At 41.3% G+C, this 17134-nt stretch overlaps 1 protein-coding gene across 1 annotated transcript in view; it reads left to right on the top strand.

Moving 5' to 3' along the window:
- Positions 1-1153: 1153 nt before the first annotated feature.
- gcc2 (GRIP and coiled-coil domain containing 2) overlaps positions 1154-17134 on the top strand; it is a 29383-nt gene continuing 13402 nt past the window's right edge. Inside the window, exons 1-14 of the mRNA XM_030080112.1 lie at positions 1154-1328; positions 3231-3293; positions 3449-3533; positions 3621-3703; positions 3843-3947; positions 4141-4645; positions 6811-8786; positions 9219-9282; positions 9424-9524; positions 10141-10239; positions 11425-11544; positions 13942-14106; positions 15395-15499; positions 16464-16626. Coding sequence (XP_029935972.1) covers positions 1323-1328; positions 3231-3293; positions 3449-3533; positions 3621-3703; positions 3843-3947; positions 4141-4645; positions 6811-8786; positions 9219-9282; positions 9424-9524; positions 10141-10239; positions 11425-11544; positions 13942-14106; positions 15395-15499; positions 16464-16626 — 3640 coding nt within the window. The 5' untranslated portion in view covers positions 1154-1322. The remainder of the gene's footprint in view (positions 1329-3230; positions 3294-3448; positions 3534-3620; positions 3704-3842; positions 3948-4140; positions 4646-6810; positions 8787-9218; positions 9283-9423; positions 9525-10140; positions 10240-11424; positions 11545-13941; positions 14107-15394; positions 15500-16463; positions 16627-17134) is intronic.

Here is a 17134-nt window from a genome sequence, read left to right as displayed (position 1 = left end):
TAGACTGACAGATAAAGTAACGGGTAAATCCTGACCCTAAAAGTCTGAACTGAAACAGTAGCAGTTGGCATTGGTTAGCATCCATGTTGCTCAATAGAGGAAGAGACAGATCCAAGTACCAATTGCCTGCAACTGTTGGAGCAGTTGCACCCCCAATTTGTTAAATCGAATTGGAGGTGCAGCTGCTCCAGTGCAACAAAATCCATCATGTTATACTGGATTTCAAAATTTGTTGACTTCTTGACAGATGGCTTCTGATGAGAGAGAGGCTCAGTCCCAGGCTCTGGGCAGGCAAAGGCAAAGATAAGTGGGATGTTTTTGCCAGGCCTTCCTCTTACGGACTAATTATTCTAATCTCATTTAGTGCTACTTCTCTTCCTGCAAATAGATAATCTGTTACCGTTTTGTACAGAGGGTGTGGTGTTGTCGACTCAGGTCATGCAGAGGGAATCTCCATACAGGATGTGTTCAAAACCAGGGAAATGTGAATTCGCAGTGTAATCCTTATGTATCTGATGAAGTGTTGATATTTTCCTTTATGGTTTAATCTTATGGCAGTCCTGAAAATCGGGTCCTGTAGAATAGTACACACTATTTAATTTCTTACTCACAAAAATCGAATTTGCCTTCCTTGAACGGCACGGGTTAATGCGCTTCATTAACTGAAAAGCCTTTTCTCTGAAAACAGGCCATCAATACATGACTTTCATGCCACTAGAGTTCAGGTCTTGCACTGTTTGGTTCATGAGCATTTCTCCTCCAGGTATTACTGTTGGCAGGCCTTTCTGAGGCCCTGGAATAGTTGACCATTGAGCATCCATGGCGTATGCAAAATATATGGGAGCCCTTGACTTTTAAAAGTTTGGGAAACCCTGGCATAGTATGTGTGCCATGTGTCAGCCAAACACTCTATTAGAAAGATGCTGAGCTACTGTTTTCCTGACAGTTTTGTATATTTAGATATGTACAAAATTACAATCAACTGTTTTTTTGTTAAATTATTTAGTTTTAACAGATAAACATACTATAAACATGTGACATGGAAGAAGAAGAAGAAGAAGAAGAAGAAGGAGGAGGAGGATGAGGATGAGGAGGAGGAGGAGCGACGTAGCAACGTAGTCTTGTGACGTCACCTGGACTGACGATTGCGGAAGCAAGTCGGTGCTTGCTTTCAGCTGGTAGCTCCAAACCAAAACAGTGGGAATGTTTTGCTTTTATATCCAGAACAAAGCATAAATTTGCCAAGGTATCGTATTGGTTTGCGACGGTCACCTTCCCTTATCTGTCATCTTGTCTGAGGAGTCAACAGTCGGTCGGTCAAAATGGAGGTAAGTTAAATGTCAGCGTCGAGGAATTAGCTTCAGTCAAGCTACACCAACTTGGCAGTGAGAGCAAGGCTACCTAAAGGAAGGAGAATGCTTCCGCACATTTTCTGGAACACCGTCTGTAAATGACAGTGTTAAAATAACGCTTTGTTCCGCAGGGCCGTCGTCACGTTATTTCTGAGTGTGTGTTATCAAATATAACATGGAGTACTGCTGCTGTGTCCTGTTAGCTACCTGGCTAAGTGTAATGATGCTCCCAGGATGGTGGGCTTGCTCAACTAACTAGTTTGGCCAGTCATAACCAGCAGGCTAGTTGTGTTCATCTTTAATGTGGATGGGATGATAAATACTGCTAATAGTAGTCTGCAGTCTGTTAGCTCCCACATGTGCTGTTCAGTCACACCAACCTCCATTCAGAAATGTGGTAATTTCAACCTGACGTGGGTACAAATTATGGTAGATGCAGCGTAGAGCAAAACTGCAGGCCTTTTTTGATTAAGTAATATCTTCTGCTAAATTCGTCTTGTATATAATCCACGAAGCTGCAGGCTTTTTATTTATTTAAATTTTATTTATATGGATACCATTAGTCACTATCAAGGTAGCAACTACTCTTTCTGGGATCCAAACATCATCATACAAAGCATTACATCCTAATGCAAAAAAAAATATATATACAACAATTGCTGAAATTATACCAAGATTACACTTGCACCAAGTGGCAGCTGGTAACATGTTTTATTCAACATGTTGACAAGTGAAGGTGACTTATGGTATTTAAGCAACAGAACAGTAAAATGTCTCCAAAATAAGTGTACAGAGAACACCATGGTGAAGAATAATCCACTGATAGCATAGGAGCAAATCTATTAGGAAAACATTTTTATGTGGACTCAAATTTGCTGAAAAAGTTAATCAACTATAACAGAGTGTGAAAGGTGGAGGTGAAGTTGACTAGCAATTGCTAATGAACAGTACCAGAAAATATCTCTGAATTCATGGTAATGATTGAGAGGGACAGCCAAAAGAAAAATCTCTGGAACCTATGTGCACACCTATGAGGTTTTTGCTGATTTGTTTTGTTTATGAAGCAGCAAATACGGGAATAATGCCCCCATAAGACTAAATACAATGAATCAAAAACAATAAACCTTTCAGTAATGATAATTACAAAATTGACACAGTACCCACACTTTATCAGGAAATAATCAACATATAATCAGCAAAATGTTTGATACAGCTCAAAAATAATGTAGTATCACTAAAAACAGTGTATACAGTGAGTGAGATAATAAAATGACCAAAAAACCTCTTACAATTGATTAAAATTGCCCACTGACACCATTCACAGTTTAAATTATAGGTGAGCACAGCATGAGGGCAAGTATCCTCTTGCATAGTGCTTTTGACAAGGAGACAGATTTGAGCTGATTGCCAGCCCCAATTCATGAAAATCTGCAGTTTAATGTTGCAGTTGCTCCACACAAATCTGTGAAATTTACATGAAAAACATTTTACAAATGAATGTGATAGAATGGCACATCACCTTTTCTGACGGATGTCCTCAGAACATGTGACCCCACTTTACCCCCATCATAACTGAGTCAACACCAAACAAAAGATTATTCATGTAAATGTGCGACAGCACCCTCCGCGCTCACAGATTGCAGTGGTCACAGACTTCGGGGGTTTGTTGGCACAAGCACACACCTGACAGAGCATGATTTAGGACCTTTTATGAACCCCCTAGGAAGTACTGTACAGTTCAGCATGCATCTGATTGATCAAACAGAACATATTTCAAATAAATTTCCACTTTGATTTTAGTGTGTTCTTTGAAAACAACATGTCGCTTTTTGGAAAGCCATATCATATCATGTTATGTCATTGCTTGTACTGCTACAGGATCTTGGTGGCAGCGGGGCGGAGTCTGTGGCATCACCCCCAGCAGGCACACCAAAGTCTAAGGTACAGCTCATCAACTAGCATTAGCACAGTGTCTAATGGCTTGTAAAGGCAACCACCATCTTTGCCATGTGTCTGATTTTGTATTTAACTGATCAGATGGGTAGATATGTAACTGGCATAAAGGTGTTCTTCTTTCTCCCCCATTAAACTCTCAGTTGGACACATTGGCCAAAGATGACCTCATCAAGTTTGCCAAGAAGCAGATGGCTGCCATGCAGAAGATAAAGAGCAAATGTGCAGGTAGCTACAAACTATACCTGTGTGGTATCTGGCGGTGGGGGTTGTGGCTGTGGATGTGTGTGTATGTGACAGTATTCTCTTTCATAGATTTGGAGAAGGAAGTTGAATCCCTCAAACAACAGCAATCAAACACCAGTAGCAGCAATTCAAATGATGCAATATTGATACAGGTAGGTATGTGCCAAGGCAACATGTCTCCATGTTACTTATGAGTAGTGTAAATATTCAACAGTCAACATCCTTGTCATATGAATTGTGAACAAAGTGTGTGTGTGTGTGTGTGTGTGTGTGTGTGTGTGTGCGTAACAGGAACTCTCTGAGAGAATGGATGCTTTGTTACTGGAGAAGGCAGAGATTCAGCAAAGCCTGGTATTGTCTCGTAAAGACCTAGAGAGGACAAAGCAGCAGGCCAAGGTGAGCTCAGACAAATGCAGTGGACACTGCTTAAAGTGTCAGGTGTACAGACTATTACAGGGTATCTCACAACACATGACACAATTAACACTAAGTTCAATACACTAAGTTCCAGAAGAACACCAAATCTTTGCATAGATGCATATAGTGTTGTCTGAGATTGTCACAACATTAATTTAATTATTATGAACAGGATGACTTGGCCACACTCCAAGGAGAGCTTGACTGTTTGATGCAAGACCACCAAGGGAAGATCAAGACCCTAGAGAGCCTCATTGAGGAATCTACCAGCAAACACGAAGAGGAAGTGGCCCGTTTTCAGAAGCTCCTGAAAGACAGAGAAGAGAGCGACAGGGCAAGGGAGAGTGAAAGAGAGAGGGAACGTCAAGCTGAACAAAGCAGCGTGAAAGAGCAGTTGGAGAAGGTGCAGCATGGTTTGGAAGCTGAGCTGGAGAGCCTTCGAGCTGAGCTGGATGCGATTCAAGAACGAAAATGCCAGGAGATGGCCGAGCTGCAGGAGAGTAACCAGAGGGAGCTGACAGAGGCCCAGCAGGAGGTGGAGAACCTGAGGGAAGAGCTGGCTCAGAGGAACCTGCAGCACGAGGAGGAGATGAGAGCCCTGGAGGAGGACTGCGAGATAGAGAGGGAACGTCTCCTCCTTCTCCACGAGGAGCTGACCGAGCAGCTGGCTCTTAAAGGTACACCTGGACTCCACCTGACAGGGTTTAGGATCTAAAGCACTTCTCTTATGGTGACAGTCCGTTACTGTGTGCGATAGGCACGGCCTTAGCCAGGTTTTAGAAATTTAAGCTTAATCACTGCATTTCTGAGCTATTTATAGATTTGGAATATTCTGAGATTAGAAAGATTACACCTACACTTATGTTAAACAATTTCAATGCCCGTCGGCATATACAGTGTAGCAGTTTGCTCTCTAGGAAGTTTACATTGCTACTAGATGAAGTGTAGCTTGTAGCATATTTTATTCAACATGCTGACAACTGAAGGTCGTGGTATTTCAGCAATGGAACAGTAGAATTTCTCCAAATCAAGTGTGCAGAGAACACCATGGTGAAGAATAATCCACTGATAGTATATGAACAAATATATTAGGAAAACATTTTTGTATGTGGACTCAAATATACCATAGTGTTTATACTATATCATAGTGTGAAAGCTGGAGGTGAATTTAACTAGCAATATCGGGGAAATGATGTTGTAAAGTATCTCTAAACATGGTGATGATAAAGAGGGATATCCAAAAGAAAAATGCATTGGACCTATGTGCACACCTATGAGGTTAAGGGTTTTTTTGTTTGTTTGTTTATGAAGCAGCAAATATGGTAATAATAACCTCATAACATTAAATATGAAAAAAAAATAATAATAATATAAACCAACAGAGCCTCTTTATCCCCTGAAAAGTGTATTTTGACTACTTTTAGACTACTGTCCTAAGTGAAGGTCATAGGTGAGTAACAAATAATGAGGTGAGGAACAAATCATACTAATTTCAATGGACTGTTTTGCAGTATGGGTTGCTCGCTGGTTCAGACTGTATATGGACATTGCACTGAAAATTTGATACTGGTCTGGTACCACTTATGGCGACAAATACCCTGTTATGGGCTTATTAGCTTATTAACACTGGTTGGTTTGCCTTGTTGGTGTGGTTGGTGTGATCCCACCGAGATACCTTTACTGATACAAACTCAGTTTCTCAGACTGATAAACTTAATCCCAGTTACTTCATCTCTCTCTCTCTCTCTCTGCCCCCCCCCCCCCCCCCCCCCCCCCCCCCCCCCACCCCACCCTCATATTTTTAAATCCACACGTTTTTCTTGTCATATGTGCACTGGCTATATAGTGAAATGCAAATATACCTAAAAGAAAGAATGTTGATTCTCAAACATCAGCTGGTGTGAAAAGGGAGGTGTTTGTATCATGTTTCTGTTTGGGGTCACAGTCTTACAGCATTGAAACTCATTATAAACTCGCTGTTTTCTTACCAAAAGTCACAACTGGCCATAGCTAACTTAGAATGAAGATCGCAAATTTTTATACCAATGTTGCTGAAAACCACAGCTGAGATGCCCACCGCTATTTTTTAAATGCTTAATTTAGGAACATCATTTTCTTTTTAGATAAGGATTCTTGCATTGAAGGGTATATGGAGAGGTGGGTGCCAGTCATTTAGGTCATAAGTCAGCTTGCAAATTTCTTGCAAGCATTATGTCATGCAATATAGTGTGATCAAATAAAGTAACTAGGTTAGTTGTTGTTGCCTATGCCTAGCATTTGACTAGCTCAAACTAAATTGACCAATAATGCTTTGACCCCTGCAATTTGCTGCCACTGTTCAGTTCTCTTTGCTCACTGAAACAATACAATCTACACATTATGCTGGATGGATTCTTCAGGAAAACAGGACATTGATTTGTGACAGATGATTTACATGGCTCAAGGAAACACCCTACCAATGAGCAATAAGATCTTACACAAGAAGGAAAACCTGACTACTTCGAAGCAAAGACTAAAGTCTAACTTAGTCATGATACGAAACACCTGATTTCTGGGCATCAAGCTCCTAAAACAAACTTCGATGTTGGGGATCACCCTACATAAATTTAACTTGTTAACTGACATTTCAAGGATTAGGTGCTCATAGTTAGTTAGCCTATCACTGCTTTTTTCTGTTGCATCTGGGCAGTAGCTAGGACCAAGTATGCTGTTTCAAGGTAACCACACTCTAATTATACAGTATTTTTATCTTCCTAACCTTGGCAATGATTAAAGACAGAAGTCTTTGTTTTTCCATGATATTACTCTTAGTTATATTTTTTTGTTTTTTTTATTTTTCCAGACAGCTACCTGCAGGATGTGCAAGAGGAGGATGAGGAACCTGTTCGAGGTTCAGGAATTGCTAAGATGCTGGAGCTGTCCGGCTGCAGCCAAGGCGACTCCAGCCATAGGGATGGAGAAGAGACTGAAACTAGGAGACTGAGAGTTGCTCTGGAAGATCTCCAGGCCCAGAACACCATGTTACAGGATGAGCTAACCTTGCTGAATAATGTCAAGGGTGAAATTGAGGCAGAGTTGGAGAGAGCTAAGGAAGAGTTCCAGATGGAGAGGGAGGAGCTGGAGTTCAAAATTGATGAGCTACTGATGAACCGGGAAGGTCCTGTCACTGATTCCACCACAACCCCAAGCCACATGAACTGTGACCCTGTGATAACCCTTGATTCGCACACACAAGAAGTATTAGGTGAGCTCCAACAACAGAGTGAAGGACACAAGGATGAAGGGGATGATCTCCAATCTAGATCCAAAGTGGTGACTTTAGCAGTCAGTCCTGTCCAAGATCAACAGCTCTTGAATCCAGATGAGCTACAGAAGCTAAATCTTGAATCCCAGGAGCTCCAGCAGGTGAGGGCCCAGTGTGAGGCCCTAATTAGGGAGAGAGACTCTGCCCTGGCTGGGTACCAGCAGACAAGGGACATATTGCAAGGTCTGGAGGCAGAGCTGGGCCAGAAGACGAGGGACTTTGTCCTTCAGTATGAGGCCATGAAGGAACAAGGATCCAATGCACTACAGACCCTCAAAGACGAGATCCAAGAACTCCGCCAGGAGAGGGATGGACTTGTGGACAGGGTCAGGGAGGTTACAGAGGAGAAAAATAGCCTGGTGGAGAAGGTACAAGACTTGAAGCTGAAGCTTGAAGGCTCCTCAGATGAGACCCAAGCCACAGAGGAGTTGAAAGTGAAACTCCAAGCCTCAGTAATGGAACAAACAGCTGTAGCCTGTGAGCTAAAGGAGTCTGTAGAGATGCTAACCAGGCAGAATGAGGAAGTCCTTTCCCGGCTTCAGATGAAGGAGACCATGGCTCAAGAGCTAGAGGAGATAGTCACCACCCTTACAACAGAACGAGACCAAATTCAGTCCCTGGTCAAACTCAGAGAAGAGGAAGTGGCAAGGCTGAACAATGAGAGAGCAAAAGAAGTCCAGGGGCTGCAGGAAGAGAAACAGAAAGAGATAGACAGGCTTAGAAAGGACAAAGAGAGCGAGTTGGAGTGCTTGAGAAAAGAGAAGGAGAACGCAGTAGAACATTTGAAAGAAGAGAGGGAAAAGATGAAAGAGAGTTTAAAAGAAGAGATAGAGGTTGTTATCAAAGATCTCTCCTCAGAAAAGGCTGACCTCCAGCATAAACTTGAGGAGGCATCATTTGCACTTTCCCAAGTTCAGGAAGAGAGGGAAGTTTTGGGCTCAAAGTTGGCAACTCTGGAGCTTCAGCTGGAGCAAAACAGTTCTGAAAAGCAGCATCTAGAAACCAGGTTGAGTTCACTGGCAGAGGAGATAAAGCAGGCCCAAGCCACCATTAGATCTCTGGAGGAAAACCAGTCTGAAGCCCTAAGGAGCTCCACTGAAGAGGTGCAGGAGCTCCAAACTCGTGTAGGGGAGCTTGAAAAGGAGAGGAGCCAACTGAGGAGTAGACTTGAAGAGGCCCAGGGGGAGACAAAAACGGAGGAGGTGCAAGAAGAGCTCCAGGCTCGTATAGAAGATCTGGAGAAGGAGAGGGACATGCTGAGGAACAACCTGGAGGAGGTGGTGAGGGATATGGAAGGGCTGCAGAATGATCTGAAGGAAATGAAGTTGGTCAATGAAAAGATTAGAGATGAGAACCAGAAATTACAGACCCACATTTCTCTGGTGACTCAAGAGAAGGAAGAGAAGGAAATGGACAGACAGAATATGGAAAAAGAGAGAAGAGCACTTGAAGAAAAAGTGACCGAGAAAGATTCACTCGTGGCACAGCTGAGGAGTGAGTTGGCTGCCTTCCAAGTGAGTGGAGCTTATGTGATGTGATGTTGAGTTTTGTTTTGTTTTGTTTTACTCATAAGAAAAGTAAATTTGACAGTTATGGGTGTGTTGATTGATGAACAACCAATCATAACTGGCCAATAAAAATTCGAAATAGCTGGATCTCTGATCGGCCAATTCCCTTTTCAGTTCTGTCAAAAAACTAACAAGCAAACAAAAAAAATCAGTAGCTGGATTTGGATTGTACTTCATAAAAAGCATGCCAAATTTTCTTAAAAATTTTTGACCTGAAAATGGTTATATTTGAAGTTATATTGGCGTGGACCTTCTAGAATTCATATTGTTTAACTCGTAATTTGAGTGCCTCCAATTAGTTCTGCTGATTGCCTTCTCTTTCTTTTTTATTAATATCTCTATAAATTTTGTCTCTTTTCCCCTTTCCTCCTTCACCAGGAATCTGATGCCAAGCCTGCTGTCTCTGAGGAAAGTGGAGCCAGTCAGTTCCTGGAGAAAATTGGTATGAACTTGGCCTAATCAGTTGTCAGTTGTAAACCTTTTAAATCCTTTCAATTTAGCCTTTTATTGAGACAGGCTAGAGGTATATAGATTATAATTTCATGATGTAACTTTATATCTCTGTAACTTCTGCTCCCTCCAGCCCTCCTGGAGAAAGAAAGTACAGTGAAGGACGAGAAGATGAACAAGATCAAGGCAGTTGCTGTCAAAGCGAAAAAGGAGCTGGATGCCAGTAAGAAAGAGGTACAGTTAAGCTTAGGGACATTTCTTTTTTACAATGCAGAGAGCTTGCCTGTATTTTCTTAATAAGCATCAGAAAGCTGAATTGCAGATTTATTTATTTATTCATCTATCTATCTGTCCCACCAGGTATTTATTCAGGTAGTCTCACTGACGTTAGAGATGTGAAATGCAGAGGTAGCTTCAGAAGCATAGCCTCAAAGATAGGTATAATACAGTGCAATTACCCTCTGTCAGACAGTCTGAAATGCTTCCCTTTTATTAGAAACTTGAAAGGCACTGTGGTAAACTGCATCTTCAAAGTAGAAGGGGCAACATGTGTGTATAAAATCTCTCAATTATCAAATGTAATCTGGAATGTGGGCTGTAAATATGTTTCCTCTGTACAAAATTGTATTATTTTACTCTCAGGTCTAAATAAGGTGTTCCACATGAGCTTTGAAAGCTAATTTATTATCTGCCTGCCTTCTTAGGTGTTTTTGTTTTTGTGTGGTTGTACTGGACAAATTTTAGTTCAGTTCTATCTGTATGGTTCTTGGATGTTTATTTTTCTGCTCCTCTGTCATCTCATCAGTGATCAGATGTTAATGAATCCATCATTTTATTTAATTGCTTCCAGGTTGCAGCCCTGAAGGAGGAAGTGGACACACTGAAGGTGGAAAGGGAGAGAGTGAGCCACTCTATGAAGGATATCATCCACAGTGCTGAGGGCTACAAGGTAGGATATCAGAGTGTTGGGTTGTACAGTTACCTGGGTGTGATGTAAGTCCACATGGTGGTGAAATATCCTCATTAGTTGTTCTGTGTATTTGTGTCTCTCCTTTCACTTACATAGTGCTGCTAAACAGCTCCCAAAACACTTTTAGCACATAAACCAACACCAGCAAAGCTGATTTTGCCAATATTTAAAAAAAAACAAAAAAACAAGCCCCGGTGCCCATTTTTTGAAGAAATGGCAGTTTCCTTGTTATTTTCCTATGTGTATTGAAAAGTAGATAGACTTATGTATAGTAACCTTGTGCTAGGAGGAAAAGACCTCATAGCTTTCCTAAATATTTAGCTATAATTTGTTCACTTTTGTCTATGCGCTAAAAGTGATAATGATTAGTTAATGTAAGTTTAGTAGGTTTTACGTCCATCCTTTCTCTGCAAAATAAGAACCACAGTATATGGCTGAATAATACTAATCTATCTGAATGGTAAAAATTAATTTGTTTATTTTACACACACACAAAAAGGAAAATCAGATTTGCCATTGCCATTTTTCTTCATTTTGCCAATAGCAAAATGGAATACATCAGTTAAAACATGCTGTAAATAAGTAAAAGTAAAATTACGGACGACAGAAAAACATAAAGAGCAAGTATGCCAAAAAATGAGACCGTCACTACTCGTCACTGATTAAAGAGTCATGAAGTAGGATTATTAATTGATTCCCTCAATTACATTTTTATTGATTGCCTAATTTAAAAGCCAATTTAATTAATCACTTCATGAATAAATGAAGCACTAATACATAATCACTGTATTAGTCTGTAATTACTGCCGCAGTACAGCCCAGGCTCTGTATCAGAACAGCATTTTAGAAAGCCAAACGTGGAATTGAAAGCCTCGTAATTTAATGTATTATGTGGCCAACTGGCAAGCGTAACCTGACTCACTTTGAAATACACTTTGTGTATCTGCATAGGGCCGATGCTACGCCCAGTGGTCTCCGTAAACAGCCCCCAGACTGCTGTGTGCTTTATGACTGTGTCTCCATTAGGGAAGAAATCACTCTGTTGTATCTAATGAGAGTTTTCTTCCAAACTAAAATGGAAATGCTGTCAAAATCTTTGTGATCGATTATGTTTTCTTGCACTGAACTGCTTTAAAATATGAATGTGCGTATATGTGTGTGTAGAATCTACAGATAGATTACGACAGGCAGACAGAGCAACTGGATAAGGAGAGAGAGAAGGTGGAAGCAGCAGAGAGACAAATTGCTGAGCTGACCAAACGACTCAGCACCGCTGTCACACAGGTAACTCATACACACACCAACACCACTAACACACAAAGTACTTTCCCCCCAACAGTAAATCTAAACAGTGCAAGTGTGCCACTTTTTGCAGCAGTACATCTTCCTAATACTTCTCACATAACTCAGTTTCCTTCTGATTTAGAGGTAGGCGTTTAGGCCCCGACGCTTTACCCGGCTCAGCTTGACAGCCCAGTGCCCACAAATAACCCATCAGATGTGACTGGATGAACTTGGGAAAAATACTGTTTATTTATACTCCTCTCCCCTGCCTCATAACTGACTCCTCTTTCCAGTGAGAGAACAACAGGCGGTTAAATGGAGCGGAGTATAGCCTCCATCTGCCGCGTGCTAGTGTAACACCATTTGCCGAGACAGAGGTTTATTTTTCTGTATGCTCACAGGTCGCAGGGGAGAAGGCAAGACGGGAAGCTAGTCAGGGATCTCAGTGGACGTTTGGACGTCTCTGTTTACCGATCATAGTTTCAGTGTTTGGCTGACAGATGACGGGAGGTGGCTGCTGTTGTTGTCGGTTCACTGTTCCTTGCAGAGAAAACCCACGGAGCCTGCTGCTGTCAGATTTGCACGAATGAGTTTCAAGTGCGTCACGTTCGCTCGGTTTCGGTGCGTTTACCTACATATGTGCATTTTCAAGCATATTGTTGCTCTCAGGTGAAAACCTCATATCTCGAAAATGTCAGTGTTTCAAGAACAAAAACAAAATACAGCCTTGTTTTTAGTTTAATATCCAGACTGCAGAATGATCTCAGCCCATAGAGAGCCATGCTATCTTTCTACTCAAATAAGTTTTCAGAGTGCAAAGAGAAAGTGACAACAAACTCCCACAGTGTTTTACATTTAACTAAAGTGCCAACAGAATTCTCCATCTTTCATAACCCATTTAATAAGCTCTAATTGCATTGTGTTCAAAGCAGGGCGTTTTTGTTATTATTTTGTCTTACTTTTGTTGTTGTTGTTGTTGTTGTTGTTGTTGTTGTTGTTGTTGTGACCAATAGAGAGTTAAGAAATTATAGAACAGACTTTTAAAGCTGAGCCATGGCCATTGACTGCTCTGAGACAGAAGGAAGAGTGCAGTACAGTCTTTTGCCATCGTGGGGCAGTGTGGAGCACTTTCTAAACAGAGAAGAGCATATGGCGGTCTTGGGGCCAAACGCTATGACATGATTATTACATTTAATACCAAGGATTTACAAGTAACTGAACCATTAGTGTTATTGTTACAGGGCCCAAATATTAATAATGAAAATAGAATTATAAGTTGACTTGATGATTGTAAAATCATGTCAGTTTCAGAAGATTGCCACTAGCTCGAGGCAGTGTGGGGTTGACTGGTTGCATAACTAGAGTAGAAAATATTTTTTCTTAAATTGTTTCAGATTTTATTTGTCAAAGCACATGGAAATGTATATCTCCTTAATTACTGTCTGGTCATTTTCACCAATGCACAGTAAGAAAATTATTATAATGCAGAGAGCTGTTTTTTGCTGGAAATGTCCCATTGAAAAGGTGTTCATTTGACTGTTCAGCCCAATTCTAGCACTACACTATGGCGCCCCCTGGAGGTGGAAATATATATTCTTCTAGGTCGTCTATTGCCGATATAGATCTTTGGTGAACATGCGGGAAGACAAATTAAGGTACAGTGTAGTACAAGAGACTGTAGTTGAACTGTCTATAGCTGAATTTTATTCTGTGAGCACCTCATTTCTCAGGCACTTCAGTCTCACATTTAATTAGGCCTAGAAGCTAATGAAGCTAGCATTTGATCGGTTGCTACTGCAACATTGTACTCCCATCTGTTTTTCGCTAATTAGTTTATGCACAGCTGAAGTACCAGTAGTATTCCTGCTCATTATATATCATTAAGTCTGTCATAACCAACACCATGTTCTTTATCAAATGTGTCTGCTTTGTCTGACACGTTTACACAATAATTCAAGCTTGCTGCTGAGCCATGAAAATACCTGGTTCGCTCACTAACATGTCCGATTCTTTGGCCAATCTGTTATCTCTGTTCAAAGTTGACATTATAAAAGTATCAGTAAGAGGGAAGATCAGTATAACTTTGGTCGTGTGTGACAAGTCATCATGGGTGGTTTACCATTTAACTGTAAGCAATTTGTTTTTTAAAGCTATACCAATCTATTTTTTGATACGGAAGTCTCAAAAATTCTACCAAATTGGACACAAGTGACGACATGACTTCTGAGGACTCTAAAGCATATCAAAGTGGGCTTCTATGTGGATACTAACCCTGGTTTTTGGCACAAGGTGTCATTATCTCACATCCTGTGCGGGTAAATGCTTCATTCCTGAGCAGATTTGGTGATGCGAGGCTTTTGATGTGACATTACTCCCCTGTGTCTGTGCCGCTTATAGAATGATATGCTGAGCAGTGAGAAGGAGGACCTGCGGGCCGGCATGGACACCCTGCGGAGCACAGTGAGGCAGCTGGAGGCCCAAAGCCAGGAGCTGCAGAGGCACTCAGCCAGCCTGGACAGAGATCTGCTGACAGAGAGAGCTCTGAGGGAACAGAAGACCAAGGTAGAGAGAGGCACATGGGAACGGTGTTTGGTTGTCTCAGTTCTGATTGCAGCTTATCCACCTCAAACGTACTCATTTCTACAGTCATTTCACATGTAGCTGAGATGCTCACTTTTGCCCCAACCTTCTCGTTCTCTATTTGCAGTATGTATTGTACATTGGAGTATGCCAGCCAATAGAGAAAAAACACTTTTAACCTTTCAAGCTGTTTGAAGTTAAGAGGATATTTCTGAAGTATACTGTATATTCATGTTTTTAATTTGAAGCCAATAGTCAATATTGTGTTCATGCCATGAAATTCTGAACAGTAAAACTCAGTGTTTTGCCCAGAAATCTTTGCTTGTGGTGATTCTGATCAAAATGTCATATTAGAGACAATACAGATTTAAAATCCCCCTCCACTCCAAATGTGTTTTTCTTATGTTTATGTCCCCTGACATGTTTGATCTGGACTATATCTGTGCAGTTTGTCACTAGAGAGGTGCTTTCACACTCCTCTGCAGAAGGTGGAGGTGTGTGCGCACTCCCTTAAAACCTGAGAGTCAGATGTACCCCGGGCTAGCTAGATTTGGTACATCACAAATCCACCAGCCTATCCCATCAGCCGAGGGGGCGCTGCTTTGCATATCATTATCAGCAGCTCTGCCAGCCATGGTGCTGGTGCTGGACTGCCGAGCTGCCGGTCATGTTTTGTTTAAGGAGAAAAAAAAAAAAAAAAGACCAACTGGAAACAGCTGCTTTATATGAACAGTATTAGTGTAACTAACAGATTTCTTGAAAACATTTTTTTCATGATTAGATTATGAAATATGGCACAATTTTGTGTCAGTGTCACGGAATGAGACTTCCACGTTCTGTGAACAGAGCTCTGGTTACAAGCTGGTGTGCGAGCAGGCAGGGGGTGTGGGCGGGGACTATTCACATATTCATAGATGTGTGCATTTTTAATGAAGACAAGGCACATTTAGAGTTACGTTTAAATCATTTTAAGGCACTAAGAGATGTTTTTTCATGAAAAAAAACTTCTTTAGAGATTATTTTGTAGTGCCTTAATAAATGATTGGAAGGCGACTTTAAATCTTCCTATAGACCTAAACCAGTTGTTGTTCTATTGCACAGTAATGCAAAATCCAACAAACATCCCTGTATCTATCATATTGCAGGTAAGCTAAACTGACTCAACCATATCTGATTTTGAATAAGAGGAATTGGCCTTTATATGTCAACAATTTCATCATCCTTTTTGTGTGTGTGTGTGTGTGTGTGTGTGTGTGTGTGTGTTTTCCAGGAGTTGTCATCTGCGTTGAAGGAGGTGGAGGAACTGACAGCTCAGCTCCACAAGCAGCAACAGCAGTCTCAGCAGACCGCCCAGGAGCTAGAGCAGCTACGCAAGGTACACACACACACACACACACACACACACACACACACACACACACAGACTGGCCACTCAGACACATGAGTCTCTTAGGACCCATCCAGTCATGCAAGCTGGACTGGTGATGGCTGGCCTCCAGCTACAGCAGCACCACTCAGAGAGCAAGAGAGCCATTCTTGCCCACAGCACCGGAGCTGCTGACGCTTTTCCATTAGCAGAGACCCAGATAGAAGCCAGGAACTGTGACGCTGGCGAATGTCCACGGTGTTAGACAGACTTCTGCTGATCCACTGCAGTGGCATCTCTACAGATCAGGTCAAACACACACCAGCAATGATGAGGCACAGTGTCACGTTCATGTATTTTTTTTATTTTTTTTTTTTTTTTTGTGAAAGCGTCTTTGTTTACAGGAACATGAATTCATGTCATCTAGGTTTGACACCATAATGTTTTTAGTTTAAGAACAAAGTCTGAGTCTGAAATCTGAGCAAATTCAGCAAATATTTTAAAAAATGGGAAAAAGGCTGAAAGTCTGCACATCAATTGCATCTTGATTACTCTAAATCCACTGTGGTGCTGTGATATTGTGTCACTGTCCAAATACTTATGGACCTAACTGTGTGAATATCTATCTATCTATCTATCTATCTATATCTATCTCTATATCTGTAGATATAGATATAGATATAGATAGATATAGATATAGACATATAGGTAGATAGTTAGATAGATTTCAACAAGAAATTAAAAATAAATCTTATCATTAATGGTAAGCTTTGCAAAATAACGGGGAAATGTAAACAAGATGAAGTCCGTAGCAAATGGGCATTACTCAGGACAACGCCAGTATTCTCCTCTTACAGTTGGCATACATTTCCAAACAACTTGTCAAGCTTATAAACATCATGAGTGTTCCGGGATGACGAAAGGTTCCCGCTCTGGTCTCAGCCATGATGTGTGATGCTGGCTCTGTCTGCAGGAGGCGCAGCAGAGCTCCCTCCTGGACATGGAGATGGCCGACTACGAACGGCTCGTCAAAGAGCTCAACGCTAAGGTGTCCGAGAAAGAAGCGTGTGTGGAAGAGCTGAAGGGCCAGATCCGCACACACACCCAGAGGGAGGACGCACTCAACCAGGAAATTGGTACGGACGGGAACAGCCATTCACTGCATGTTGCTCTGTATAATTATATGCATATCCATAGATTGCTTTTGTTATGGTTAGTACAAACTAAGATTCGGTAGATATGTCTGGCTGTGTAATTGCAATGTTTTTTTTTGACATGTGGGCTGCAGTTTAATTGAAAATGAGTGTTTATGCTTAAAAACTACAGCCCTTGTTGCTAATCATGTCCAAATTTTATGTCATGAATTAGACATGACCCTAGAAAATGTGGGAAAAGTTTTGGAGACATAAACATTAGTGCCATCCACAGCTTTGTCACATATGCTCAGGACACACTTGAGAATATGTGGTTTGAATTTCATATTGAGTTTACGAACAGTTGATGGGTTATGGCTGTTTCCCTGAGAGTATGCATTTTGTGTAAACATGAAACATGCACTGCGTCAAAATGGTTATGAATATCAAAACTCCTATGACAACTTTTTGTTATGAAATGCCAGAGATTATGCACAGCAAATTTGGTGAT

The sequence above is a fragment of the Myripristis murdjan genome, chromosome 21 (assembly GCF_902150065.1).
Source record: "Myripristis murdjan chromosome 21, fMyrMur1.1, whole genome shotgun sequence".
Classification (NCBI taxonomy): domain Eukaryota; kingdom Metazoa; phylum Chordata; class Actinopteri; order Holocentriformes; family Holocentridae; genus Myripristis; species Myripristis murdjan.
This window is presented reverse-complemented; position numbering and strand designations above follow the sequence as displayed.